General features: G+C 33.7%; 2 protein-coding genes across 2 annotated transcripts; one reads left to right on the top strand and one right to left on the bottom strand.

Moving 5' to 3' along the window:
- Positions 1-378: 378 nt before the first annotated feature.
- On the bottom strand, positions 379-1,138 carry LOC133036443 (uncharacterized). Its single transcript, XM_061113007.1, has 2 exons — positions 677-1,138; positions 379-569 (listed from the first exon to the last, which is right to left on the bottom strand). Exons 1-2 carry the CDS (start codon positions 1,056-1,058, stop codon positions 535-537), a joined length of 417 nt encoding a protein of 138 aa, XP_060968990.1. The 5' UTR covers positions 1,059-1,138; the 3' UTR covers positions 379-534.
- Positions 1,139-4,919: 3,781 nt separating this feature from the next.
- LOC115712197 (uncharacterized) lies at positions 4,920-6,079 on the top strand. The gene is made up of 2 exons (XM_030640447.2): positions 4,920-5,165; positions 5,463-6,079. The coding sequence occupies exons 1-2, from the start codon at positions 5,001-5,003 to the stop codon at positions 5,994-5,996; spliced, it is 699 nt and encodes a 232-aa protein (XP_030496307.2). The 5' UTR covers positions 4,920-5,000; the 3' UTR covers positions 5,997-6,079.
- The last annotated feature ends 9,001 nt before the right edge of the window (positions 6,080-15,080 follow it).

Raw genomic sequence — 15,080 nt, 5'->3', positions numbered from 1 at the left:
ATATCAGTATGAATGATTTCTAATATTTCAGAACTCCTATGGACACCAGTTTTGACAGACTTGGAGGTTTGCTTTCCCTTAATGCAATCCACACAAGTATCAAAGTCAGTAAAATCTAAGGTATTGAGTACCCCATCTTTTACCAATCTTTTAATTCTATCAATGGAGATATGTCCCAATCTCCGGTGCCACAATGTACAGGAATCCTCTTTCATAACACATCTTTTAGTGCCGCCGTGAACATGCATAACATTATTAGTGGTATTATTTTGTAAATTAAGGCAAGAAAGACCATCGTACAAAATACCATTTCCAACACATTCGCATTTATAATATAAATTGAAATATTTGTACGAAAATGTAAAGGAAAAACCAAAGGGTATAAGTCTTGAAACTGAAATCAAGTTTCTAGAGAAACTTGGTACATAAAAGGTCTTTTCTAACTTTAAAATAAAACCATTACTTAAAACTAAATTGCATGTTCCAATAGCTTCCACATGTGAGCCCATCTTGTTTCCAGATAAGATGCTTTGCTCACTTGCCACTGGCTTCCTTAGATTTTGAATATCCTGCAAGGAATTTGTTATGTGAATTGTTGAACCGGAATCAATCCACCATGTGTTAAGATTAACATTAGCCATATTAGATTCATAACATACTAAGGAAATTGGATTACCTTTGTCATCCATCCATTTCTTGAACTGGCTGCACTCCCTTTTAGCATGTCCCTTTTGTTTACAAAAGAAACATTTGATGGAATCTTTCTTTATGGCAGCCTTGGGAGCCATGGGCTTTTTCCCTTTGTTCTTCTTGAATGGCTTGTGTTTCTTAGGTTGAGTGGTCAGGTGAACACTTTCTCCTTGCTCCTGTAGGAGCCTGGCTTCCTCTTGAACACACATGGTCATCAATTCATTGATAGTCCATTTTTCTTTATGTGTGTTGTAGGAAATTTTGAAAGGCCCATACTGTGGAGGAAGATTGTGAAGGATGTAATGAACCAGGAAGGTATCAGGAATGATAACGTCGAGTTTCTTCAAATGAGCAGTGATGTCCCTCATTTTAGAAATGTGTTCTCGAACTCCTTTAACACCGGTGAGTTTTGTGGACGAGAACTCTTGGATGAGGTTGATGAACAAGGATTTATCCGAAGTGTCAAAGCGCTCATCCATAACTTTGATAAAGTCTTTCACCTTCTCGTGTGGCTCCACCGATCCACGCATTCCCATAGGAATTCGGACATAATGAACATGATGCAGAGACGATTAGATTGCTCCCACTTTTCACGCAAAGGTAATCTCGACGAGCAGTGCTAGTATCGTTGATAGCGGTGGTTCATCTTTCCTTATTGCATAATCCATGTCGCTGCAAGCTAGGTGGAGAAGAACTCGTTCCTTCCAGATTTTGAAGTTGTCACTCCTAAGCTCAGGGATTTCACTAGTGATTTCAGCATATTTAGAGGTGGATGAAATAGCTGCAAGAATAGGATTACAAAAATTTAGATGTTAAAAGAATTGAGGCTTTAATGAATTCATGTTTTACCAATGTAGAAACATGATGAAGATGAAAATTTTATTAAATCTAAAATTGCCTGTGGGCTAAATTTTAAATCTAATAAAATTGGATGAACTTTATGATAGATTTAATGAAGTATTTAATTTAGAAATAATGGAGGAATGAAATCTATCTTTAATTAAAATTTGTGATAACACTATTAATTCAAATCCTCATAACTCCCTGTGGGGTAAATTAAGAGAATTTAACTTAATATATTATCCTAATTAATTATAAAAATATAATAAAATCCCTGTGGGGTAAAATTATTATATCCAAATAATTAATTACAAGTTTTGTCCATTAAGGTGAATTTTAATTAATATATAATTTTATATAATTAAAGATGCTGTGGCTACTCCCTAATTATAAAAAATTATATTTTCACTTTAGACATTAGGTATTGGGCTCTACCTAAAAGTAATTTCGTTATTAACATAATAGACAATCACTGAGATTAGTGCTCCTAGTGTGGTCGTCCGAAGATCATTAAAAACCGTTCTAGATATGAGCATTTGTCCCAGGTTCATGTTTTCTTATGTCAAACCACAAAATTACTTACGTTTTATTCATATTTTATTCATTTTATAAAGTTTTATGAATATTTTATGAATAATTTTATGAAGTTTTATGAAACTTAATTGCTAAATAAAATATTCAACCTATCTTAATGTTTGAATATTTCTAAATATATCTAGCACTATAAAAGGAATTTATGTAGAGCATTTAAATCATACAAATCTAAATTAATTGCATTAAACATAAATTTGTCAATTAAATACAAAATAATACAATTAATGTATGATCATTAATTAAATGCAAATTCCTTAATATGAAATTAATGGCAGATTTTTCAAAATTAATTTAGACAATAAATTGCATAAATTTGGTAATATATAATTAAATGCACAAATTAGCACAATTTTTACATGCCTAAATAAATCATGTAATAAATTACCAAATTTAAACAAATTTCCATTTTCAATTTATACTATATATATGTATTAAACAAAACTGGAAAATTAACTAAATACAATTTATTGACTAAATTAACACACAAAATAGGAAAATGATTAATATTCCAAATAAATAAAAAATTTATCAAAAATTCGGAATTATTCCTTTTTTTTTTTTTTTTTTTGAAAAATCCATATCGCTAAACGACATGTCGTTTTTGCAAAAGGCAAAAACGACATGTCGTTTTTTTTTTATATTCTAAAGTGTGCGTAAACGTATAAAAACGACGTGTCGTTTTCCCTAAGGTAAAAACGACATGTCGTTTCATCCATGAAGAGGTACCTCGAGAAGACGAAAACGACATGTCGTTTTTCACGAGTGTGACAAACGACATGTCGTTTACTACAAACGACAGCTGAAATGAAGGCTTTCAAACGACACGTCGTTTTGGAAAAACTTGAAGGGCTGAAAATGAAGAAGAAAACGACACGTCGTTTTCCCTAACGGAAAAACGACACGTCGTTTTACTCAATGCAGGGCTGAGGCATAAACTATAAACGACATGTCGTTTTCCACAATGTGAAAAACGACATTTCGTTTTTCAACAACGACAGCTAAACTGAAGGCTTTCAAACGACACGTCGTTTTTGACAAACGACACGTCGTTTTGGGCAAACGACACGTCGTTTTTTGGAAAACGACATGTCGTTTGCGTCGTCTTCTTCAGCCAAACCGGGTCGATTTTGACCCGTTTTTCTGCACGCGGGTCCGTCGAACCTGACCCAAACCCGATCGGAAATTGCGTTTCCGACGACCAAATTGCGTGTTTTCAAATCTAAAATGTTCTAAATCAAATAATAAAGAGATCCACATAGATTTTATGCACGAAAACACGAAAAAATATATACTTTAATATCACGAAACTAATCGGGTCCGAAAAAGTTTTAACTGAAAATTTTTTCCATCTTTAAGTTTTTCAATGGATTTTCAATGCTTAGATCGATCTATAATACTATATGAATATAGTAATGTATATAGAATTCAAAATAAACACCGAAAAATGAAAAAAGGAAAAAACAAAACCATGGACCGATCGTGATTATATATACGCATGTATATATATATAAGCATGTATATATCACATAATAAAAAATGAATATTATGATTATTATTATGTGACAAAATATATATATAATATACAATATATATATATATATAAACATATATACATATAAAACATATATATATACACGTACGAGTATGAATGTACGAGTATATAATATATATGTATATATGAACAATAAAAGATATATATATATATATGTATATACTGATTAAAATGTATATATAATATAAATGGTATGAATATAAATATATATATATACAGAACCGAAAACAAATATGTATATATATGAACAGTATATGTATGTATATATATATATGAAACTCAAATAAAATCAAGGCAGAGATAAATCCGCTCTGATACCAACTGTTAGACTATATATATAGTGTATGTAATATAAAAGATATACAAATGATATGAAATGCGGAAAATAAACCGTAATCATATCAATAATATATGCAATGAAAGGATCGATGTACCTCCAGGCCATTGATCTTCGAGCTTCAATCCCCGCGATAGCTTCGCATTGGAGTTCGGGCTTCCTCGCTCTCTCAACTCTCTTTAGATGGAATTTGCTGAATGGATTCAGAATGAGTGAGGAGCTCGGGGACCGAGACCCTATATTTATAGGTGAGATACTCCATCAGTATCTTCGCCACATTAATTGTCAGAATATTTTGACAATTAATTCAGGAAATCAAATCAGGTAATGAATATAGAAATCTGACCATATATAGAATATTACATAATTGATTTTGTCCAGATTTAATGAATATAAAATATTCATTTATCAGAAAATCAATTATTTATTTATTTCCTTAAATAGAAAATCATTTCCTTAATTAGAAAATAATTTCCATAAATAAAAATATTCTAATAGGCCACACTTCTAAGCAAAGCCTGAACATAGTTTTTGATCGATATAAAAAGAATGTAAACCAAATATCAGTTCAAATATTAATGAGATTTGTTTTATTTTTATTTTATTATTTTATTATATATAAATAATATTTTATTATTTTATTAAATAGAAATAAAAAGTCACCCATGAATTTCTCATAAACTAAGAATTCAATTATATATAGGTATATAAAGATATAAATAGATGGATAGCATGTTAATTAAAGTGGCGTATAAGAAATAGAAAGAAAAGGAGTATGCAATAACATAAAGGAAACATTATATATATGCATTACACATTGGATCCACTCACATAATTATTGGGACTTGACATACATCCCACTACCCACAAAAACTTAAAAGTGAACATTATTAGTCACTTCTTTACTAAGATATATAGTATATATAAAAATATGTGTGCATGTGTGGGAAATTGCCATAGCTTATTGAGTAGTTTACATTTTGTGATATGGGCTTGCTTCTTTATTTAGACACTGTACTAGTCCCCTTGAGTTTCTTCATCACAGTGGGTTACCATGCCTACCTTTTGCACTGCTTCAAGATCAAACCCTCAACTACAACCTTTGGCATCAACACCTTAAAACGGAGAGCTTGGTTTCTGCAGTTAAAAGATGTAAGTATCAAATATTGATGGAATAATTAAGGGGAATTACTTTATATATATAAATATATATATTTAATTTTTTTATCAAATTTACGGTTTGTATTTCTAAAGTAGTTTTTCTGGTAGTTGCTACACGATTTTTTATTGTGATTTATGTTACAGCGCCAGTTGCAATAAGAGTCTCTATCTAGAATTCCGTAAAAATACAAAAAAAAAAATGTTTTGAAGTCTAAAAATAAAAAAACCGTAATAATTAATTCAAAATTTTACTTATATATAATTTTGATCTATTAATATTTCATTTAGGGCGACGACAAAAAAAGTATGTTGGCGATTCAAAGCTTGAGAAACACTCTAATGGAGACCATACTCACAGCCTCAATAGCCATTTTGGTGATACTATGTTTGGCGGCCCTACTAAACAATGCTTTCAACGTTACTAATCTCTTGGGCATCCATCCAATTTTTGGATCTCAATCAAGTAAGATCTACTCTTTGAAGTACGGATCATCGTCACTTTTTCTATCAGCAAGCTTCTTGTTCGGGTCAATGGCCATTGGATCTCTAATTGATGCCAATTTTATGGTGAACAATGTTTCGTCTGAGTTCTCTAATTCTTCTTTGAACGTTACGAACACAGTATTCGAAAAAGGGTTTGTTTTGGCATTGGTCAGCAATCGGATGCTTTGCATTAGCTTTCCTTTCATGCTATGGATGCTTGGTCCTCTACCTGTTTTGTTGTCTTCTATGGCTCTTGTATGGTGTCTTTATCAGCTTGACTTTGTTGCAAAATTTACAAACCAGGGTAATATTAATAATAAGCACTCCCTAAAACTATAATTATTTTATATATAATACATATGCTCATTTATCTAATTACTGTTTAAGTGCATGTGAAATCGAAGGAGTGTTTTTCAATTAAATGACTTCTTTAATTAGTTTGTAAAGATACTAGTATTATGTAAAGGACTATGATTTTTTTTTTTTTGAAAAAAATGCAAAATTTATTAAGAAAAATCTATTGTTACATAAGAACTCAAAAATCGAGAACAAGTATATATCCAAACACAATCTCTTAAACTAGTAACAGAGGTTTTAAGTGTATGGGTAACACCATTCGGTAATCTCAGAATGACACTGCAAGAATCACCACCAACAGTAGCTAATAAAGAATAAATATCTAATAAAATAGATTGAAAACTAAAATTAATGTAAAGCTTATTAATCCAACCAATTGCCACAGTAGAATCATTCACTACAAAAAACTGCTACCTTTAGTGACAACTTTTTAGTCACAACATAATTTTTTTGTGACTAAATGTGACTTTTAGTCACAACAAAATGTTACTTGTGACTAAAATATAATATTTAGTTACAAGTTGTCACTAATTTAGTTTTAGTCACAACAAGTATTGTGACTAAAAATACATTTAGTCACAACAAATTGTAATTTTTGTGACTAATATTTTTTGCCACAAACCTTTTAGTCACAACATAGAAATAATAATTTATAATTAGTCACAACTTTTTCACTTTTAATCACAAATTTTGTTGTGACTAAAAGTAAGATTTTTTGTAGTGATTGTTAATAATGGAGATATTAAAACCAAATTGATGCGCAAGAACCAAGTCCATACAAATGAGCATATGTATACCAAGTAACATGCATTTCTCAGCAACTATTTCCACTGATAACACAACTCTACTATACATGTTGCTACACCAGACCCTGTTCAAACTATACAGCCACCATATCATGACTCCCAAATCAACACTCACCCTATGCAGACAAGAGCCAAGTCAAGAATTCGAAAACCCAAAGTATTGATAGCATCTCTCACTCTAAAATCTATTATTGTTGCATTAAAACATCAAAAAATGGTTCTCTGGTATGGGCTGTGAATTCACAGCCTTGAAAAGAAACAATACTTCGATTTTGGTGGATTTACCTCCCAATAGGATTTCAAATGGATTTACAAGATCAAAGAGAATCCAGATGGCAGTGTTAGTCAGTACAAAGCCAGATTAGTTGCCAAAGGATTTCATTAGCAACATGGCTTTGATTTCAATGAAACATTCAGTCATGTTGTTAAGCATATTACCATTAGAGTTATGTTAACTCTTGTAGTGATAAAAGATTGGCCAATAAGACAATTGGATGTTAATAATATATTTTTAAATGAAGATTTACATGAGGAGATTTATATGGTTCAATCACCAAGTTTCATTGATGAAGAACATCCAAACAAGGTTTGCAAACTTAACAAAGCCATGTGTGAATTGAAACAAGAATCCAAGGCTTGGTTTGAAAAATTGTCCTCTACTCTCATCAATTTGGGATTTCAGTCAGCCAAATCAAATCATTCATTGTTTGTTCAAGTCACTGCCTCAAGCTACCTGTATATCCTTGTCTATGTTGATGACATCTTAATCATTGGATCCAACAGTGATCAAGTCTCATCTCTCATTGCATCTCTCAGCTTCACCTTTGCACTAAAAGATCTTGGTATCTTATCTTTTTTCTTGGGCATTCAGGTTCGTCCTACCACTAAAGGTGTTGTTTTGTCTCAACAAAAATACCTTCAAGACCTCATTTGCAAAGCTGAGCTACAAGGTGCAAAGCCACAAAGCACTCCAATAAACAATGGACTTCATTTGTCAAATTATGGGAGTGGTCCTGTTGAAGATCCCTCTGCTTACAGATCACTTGTTGGGGCCCTTCAATATGCTACAATAACAAGGCCAGACATAGCATTTAGTGTCAATAAGATTTGTTAATTCATGCAAAGTCCTTTACAATCTCACTTGGTGGCTGTCAAAAGTATAATCAGATATCTTGCTGGCACACTTGACTATGGCCTACACATAAAGAAGGCTCCACATATGAATCTCGAAGCCTACTGTGATGTAGATTAGGATGTTGATCCTGATGACAGATGGTCCACAACTGGCTACTGCATCTTCTGGGGTGACAATCTCATTGGTTGGAAATCCAAGAAGCAAAATACAATATCTCGTTCATCAATAGAAGTAGAGTTTTGAAACCTTTCTTTTGTGGTGTCTGAAATAAGTTGGCTCAAGTCATTACTTACTAAGATGTATCTCCCACTTGTCTCTTCTTCTCTCATGGTGTGACATTCTCAGCACATCATGTTGGCTACAAATCTTGCTCGTCATGCTCGCACGAAACACGTAGAGATTGATCTCTATTTCGTCCGAGATAAAGCGATTCAAAAGGAAATTTATGTGCAACATGTTCTTGCCAATCACCAACTAGTTGATTCTCTTACTAAGCCTATCTCCGATTCTCAATTTCATTTTTTGTGAGACAAACTTAGTGTTATGTGCTCCACCACACTAAGTTTGAGGGGGCCTGTTAAGGTAAATGAACCAGCTGAGCTGGCATAGTTGTTGTTAGGCTTAGTGTTCAGTTAGCTAGTTTTCTGTTAGAGTAATTAGACTGGTTGTTGGTCAAGATATTTTTCTCTTGATTTGTAACTACTTTGTTTTTCTGTATATAAACCTCTAAAACACCTTTGGCTTAATCAATATATAGTTTTATCTCTTTCTCTATCGTTCTTTAGCTCTAACAGAGTTCTCTAGTATTAGTCTATACGATTATTTTAGAGAGGAGATCACAGATTAATGAGATCATCTATATTGTATTTGTAATGACCGTATACTTAGAATATGGATTAGTAAGACAATTAGCACTAATTAATTATATTTTATGATTATATATGAATATTTGACTATGAGCACTATTGAAAAATTAGCTTTTTCTACCAGTTTATAAGTGTCTTTTGTATTATTTCCTAACAATTCCTAAAACCGTTAACTATGTGGGTGTCATAAAAATATGAAACCGTAAAAGACAGTTTATAACTGTTGAAAAAATCATTTTAAATGACAATTAATAACTGTTGGAAAAAGTCATTTTAAGTGACGGTTTATAATTGTTAAGAAAAATTAAATGACTATTTATAATTATTAGCAAAAATATTATGTAGATTAAAAAAATCATTATTTTGTGTTACAATAATAATATGATATAAATAAATTTATTCTTTATAAAGAATATATTAGATTTTATTATTTATGAAACCTAAAAAGGATTAATCTGATTAAACTTTTTCTTCATCATCTTCATCACTCTCAGAGCTCTTGCCCATGTGTTGAGAATAACCAAGAACATTATATACAATACATATTCTAATAGTTCACACTATTCCTTATGTGTGGTGAAAGATCTGAAAGATTACGGTGTGAGTTCTTCATTATCATCTGAGGATATAACTTACGAAAAGAAACAAGGATATCTTGATAGGCTTCAAGAGGTAAATTTTCTTTTTGTCTATTTATTTTAGATTTAATGTATATATGGTGATCCTGAGGATGTGGTAAGATAATAATCAAAAAATATATTCTGATGCGTACCTAATTTAGTACAACAAAACCAACATACCAAGCCATGAAATGAGAAGTACAAACAGTATTGCTGAAGGAATTGAAGAATTCAAACGTAAGGAATGTCGTACCCTTGAGAGCACTTATGGCAACCAAACCCAAAACTGTCTGAACGAAATCGAGAACTAATTGAATCATCAAGACTCTGGTGAGAAAAAGAATGTAAGCCAACAAAAGGGAATGGGGAAATGCTAGAGTTCCATGTGCTTCTCGCTGACTAGGATTTCACCATTAGACATTTTGAGTTCTTCTAGGTTATTGCTTAGTTCATCTTTCGTTAACATAGTAAAAGTAATTCCCTCTGGAATAGGGTATTTAGAGCAGATGTTGCTGAAATTCGACTCATATTTAGACATGAAATTCAGATCAGCCAAGGGAGAAGCTTTCTATATAGCCTTAGATTTATTTTTGAATAGTTGCAGAATACGAAAAGAAGAAAGGGAAAACTAAGAATATCAGGGTAAACGTAGCAAGGAGATGAAGGGGATGAAAGAAGAAATGAAGCAAAAGATCAGAGACAAGAAAATATCAGAGAAGTTACTTAAATTCTTGATTCTTCCTTTAAATAAATATCACAAATTTAAATTTGAAATAAAAAAAAATCAAGATAATTAGAAAGGTCGTTGATACTTTCCCTAAAATTTAAAATGGTTACTTCATTAAATCAATCACGACTCATTATGACACATGAGAATTATTTTTAGTAATCGGTTCCACAACACCTAAGCTTGAACTGAAAAATTCACAAGCTCAAAAATTGTAAAATTGAGGGAAAATTGTAAGGGATAAAAATAATTTTGAGGATAATAAATTAATTCTACCATAATAAATGTAGAGGAGTTAATGGAATGATGTGACAGGAACGATATGAAACACACTATTTCATTGAAAGGAAACAAGGAAGGAGAAAACAGAGCTTGGAATGCGAGGTAGAGCTGAAGGGAACTAGAAGTAGAGTTTACGAAGCACAAAAAGTTGGAGAAAGCAGGAAAGCGCGTGAATATATGAAAAGAATGAGTCCGCGTGGACCAATCTGAACGAGTAAAATGAGAAGGTTTGACGACCATTCCCGCTTATAAATAGGAGGCCCCATCATTTAAAAATGGCAAGGATTCTTCATCACACCAATCTTTTCGAAACTCTATCAGAATACATCCTTAAATTATTCTTAACTCGGGAAAGAAATAAGGGTTTAGAGAGGAATTAACGAAGGTTATAGAGAATGATGTAAACTAGTAGAATATTGTAGTTCGATTGGATTATATCCTAGTGTAAGGAATTCAATATCATAATACAAATTTATTATTGAGATAATTTTGAGCATCAACACTTGGTAATAGAGGAAACTTTTAAAATTGAACTCAAATTAAAAGGACAAGAATCATGAGAAGTTGGGAGAGTGGAAGAATCTATATGAGAGAATAGAAGCTTCTTACCATCCCCAACATATGGTTTCAATGCCATTGTAAGCTACAGATTAATTGAGGTGAGCATTGTCAAAGGTGACATAATTCGTAGCATGTGTCAGCATACCAACAATTGTCATCACCAAAGTCCTAAATCAATGTGGTGGAGTATGTATGTGGATCATAAATGAATTACAAGTATGTGAGGTATACACGATTAGGAGGAGGGCCTAGTTTAGGATTAGTCCTCGTTTTTTCAAATCAGTAATGACAATCAGTAGTCGTGTGACCGTCCTCATATAAACCTAAAACACAATTCTTGATTGTTTAAAATGAGGGAAACCCCTACCACAACCAATCGGCTATTGTGAGGATTTAGCTGGACCAGAACAATTATTGGCAAAAGATCGAACACCTCTAGTTCTTCCAGTACTGAATGCAAGATTGGCTAGCATTTTGACAGACAAATTTGTCATAGTGTGATGATGTTCTAGGTGATTCTCATGGGAGAGAAGTAATGCTTGTACTTCGTCACTTCTTGAAGAAGTGATGTTGGAGACTACAGAGTCGAATTCTGGTCCAAGACCATTAAGAAGTTGTAAAACAATGTTTTGATCACTCACCAGAGATCCAACCACAGTCAAAGCATATTCTGGTCCAAGAAAATTAAGAAGTTGTAAAACAATGTCTTGATCACTCACCGGAGATCCAACCACATTCAAAGCATCAGATATCGATTGAGCTTTGTCGATGTATTCAGAGATTGAGAGACTTCCTTTTTGAAAGAAAACTAGCCCTTCAATTGTAGGCGACGAGCCTTAGTTTGAGATGAGGACTTTTGTTTAAAAGCACACCAAACAATGAAGGAGGGGTGTAGTTGGCAACTGAAGCAAGAAGACCTTCGGACATCGATGATCGCAACCAAGGATCAGGAGCTGATCTTTGCAGCACCATTGTTGGTACTCAGGATTAGGTGCACCCGTGACCAAGTTTTGGGAAGGTGGAACACTAGTACACATGATTTCATCAAGGTCATGACTAATGACCGTAGGAACCACCTAACTTCCAGGCAAGAAAGTTCAGGCGATCCAATTTGATTGTAAGTAACAAAGTTAGCAAATGAGAGAAGGATTCCATGGAGCATGAGTAGGGACAATAGGAGTAGGGGGCATTCGCCATTGTTGCAGTAGCAGTAACAAGATCAAAGGTAGAAGATGATATGGGCTTTAGTCAAGAATTTCTGATACTATGTAGATAATTAAAGAATGCAAAGCATAATCTGAGAGAGAAGTTAATAGACAATCAGCTGAGAAAAAAAAAAGCTTACTTTACTATTAGAGAGTTCTTTTGATTTATATCAAAGGGAGTAAGATTCCAATACACAACTAAATCTTGAAAATAAAAGCCAATAGAGAATCAGTTTAGTAAAAAGCTTAATTCACTATTAAAGACAGTGGTAGACCCAGGATTTAAAGTGAGAATAGCGTAATTTTTTTTTTTGTAAAGTAGGAGCAAAAGTAAACTTAAAAAGAAAAAAAAAATACTCTTGATAGTATTTGAACTTTGATCTCTGTTATAAATACAATCTAACCTAATTATTACAAAAAAACTAATATTATGTCTATACATATTATCTTTTATTATAAATATATCTAACTAAATACATATATAGCAACTGTCCCTCTCAATTCTATGTAAGTGCACACCTAATTGAAGAGTTCTTTATTTATTTATATGAGAAGGAATCAAGATTACAATACACAATCGAATCAAGATAATGAATTAACTACCTTTTAAAAACTAGCTAAACTAATTAACAGAACACACTAGTAGTTTAGGTGCTAATATAACACAAGACACAAGTATTTACAGCACAATTAGAAAACATAGTCAAAAATAAAATTTTATAAGACATAGATCCAAACTCACTAGGCCTGCTCCTTCACTGCCCTTCAACACTTCAAACACACCTTCTTCCCATGCCAATCACTCCCCCCAAATTGACTTTACTGTTGCTACTTCTGGTTTTTCCAACATCAATCAACACTACCTAAATACAACCTTGCCACCATATTCTACTGCAGCCACCATGAACCACATTTCTCCATCCAACCCAGTAAAAGATCACAACCACAACACCACTACCATTGATCTCTCACACATTTTCACACCTGATACTGGCCTCTCCAACGTCTTTGCTACCTACCCCCACTTGCACCTCCCAATCAAACATTTTCCCATTTTAAATCTTCCTATGTCAGCAACCCATATTCAACCCAATACACATACACTCCACCTATTGTTCAAACTGACAAGGAAAACCAGCCCCCACATTCACATCCAAAAAGGCCTGATGATTCAGCTTCAATGAGAAAATTTCTAAAAAGATGCTGAGGTACAGCCCCTTTGACTTTGTCAGACGAAGACGGTTCTGACATGTTAGTTTCTGATGGCCAAGATTCTACCATCTCCAATGACTCAAGTGCGGTGGTTGCTACGCAACCCCGCAATTCATCATGAAAATCCTCAGCTGGAATGCACGGGACTTGGGGAGTCCGAGTGTGTTCCGACACCTACGGTTGCTTGTTCAACAGCAATCGCCCCATGTTTTGTTCCTCATGGAAACAAAACTTTGTGTAAACTCAATAACGCGTGTTCGCCAATCTTTAAACTACAGTAATGGAATTGAAGCTCCTCGTGTTGGACTAAGTGGTGGTTTGATGCTTCTTTGGAAAACTAATGTGGATGTTACCTTGCTTAATTTTGACTCCTGCTTCTTTGATTGCTACATAAAATACGAAGATGATCCAAGGTTCCATTTCATAGGGTTCTACGGTGCTCCAAATATTGCTAATCGATCAAGTTCTTGGACTTTGCTTAAGCGATTAGCAGATGTTGATCCCCTTTCTCCTTGGTTGGCTATTAGAGACTTCAATGAAATCCTCTCTAACTCCAATAAGTCAGGTGGTAATCTGAGAAATGAGACTCAAATGGTTGACTTTCGACAAGTTTTTGATAAATGTTGCTTCCATGTTGCACCGTATGAAGGATATCCATTCACTTGGGTTAAGAACTGCTCAGCTGCTGCTACTATTAAGGAGCGTTTAGACTGGTGTTTTGTTAACAGCCATTGGGAAAACAACTTCTCTACTCCAATTGTACATCATTTGGACTACTACCAATCGGATCACCAGGCTATTTTGGCTGTCTTCAACTCACAATCAGCAAAAGCCACCGAGACAAAACGAAGAAGCAGATTTCGTTTTGAAAAGTTGTGGCTCTCCGATCCTGAAAGTCAAGAAGTTATCCGCTCCAATTGGAATATTATGCCATCTGCTGATCCTATCACTGCTGTCTTTGGTAGTATTAATTCATGTTCTGAATCTCTACAATCATGGCATATCCGAAAATATGGAAAGATGACGAAGAAGATCAATGCTTGCCAAGACAAAGTCACCAATCTCAACAACTTAACTAACCGCACCAGCAGCAACTTAGCTGAATTGCAGCAAGTCGAAGCAATTCTTGATGACTTACTTGAACAAGAAGAGGTATATTGGCAGCAGCGTTCTCGCGTAGATTGGATGACAAATGGTGACCGTAACACTAAATTTTTCCACGCCAAAGCATCAGCTCGTAGATCAAATAACCAAATAAAATATCTCTTTGATAATAGCGGTCAAAAAGTGCATTTGAAGGATGATATTTCTCAGGTTGTGCAAAGTTATTTTGCTGAAATGTTTATGGCCACAGACATTGATGACTCTGCCCTTTCCACCACACTTCAATGCATTCCAACACTTGTTATAATTGAAGTAATGACAGCCTCACAAGAATTTTTACTACAGCCGAGGTTGAAGCTGCTTTGAAGACCATGGCAGCAGATAAAAGCCCTGGAGTAGATGGTATGTCAGCCATGTTTTATCAGCATTATTGGTCTATTATGGGGGATCTTGTTTCTAAAGTTGTATTAAGTGTTTTGAATGATGGAGCTGACCCAACAAGCTTGAACCGAACAATCATCACTCTTCTCCCGAAGGTTAAGAAGGCA

The sequence above is a fragment of the Cannabis sativa genome, chromosome 4, assembly GCF_029168945.1.
Source record: "Cannabis sativa cultivar Pink pepper isolate KNU-18-1 chromosome 4, ASM2916894v1, whole genome shotgun sequence".
Lineage (NCBI taxonomy): Eukaryota > Viridiplantae > Streptophyta > Magnoliopsida > Rosales > Cannabaceae > Cannabis > Cannabis sativa.
Note: the sequence above shows the minus strand (reverse complement) of the source record. Positions and strands in the feature narration are given on the sequence as shown.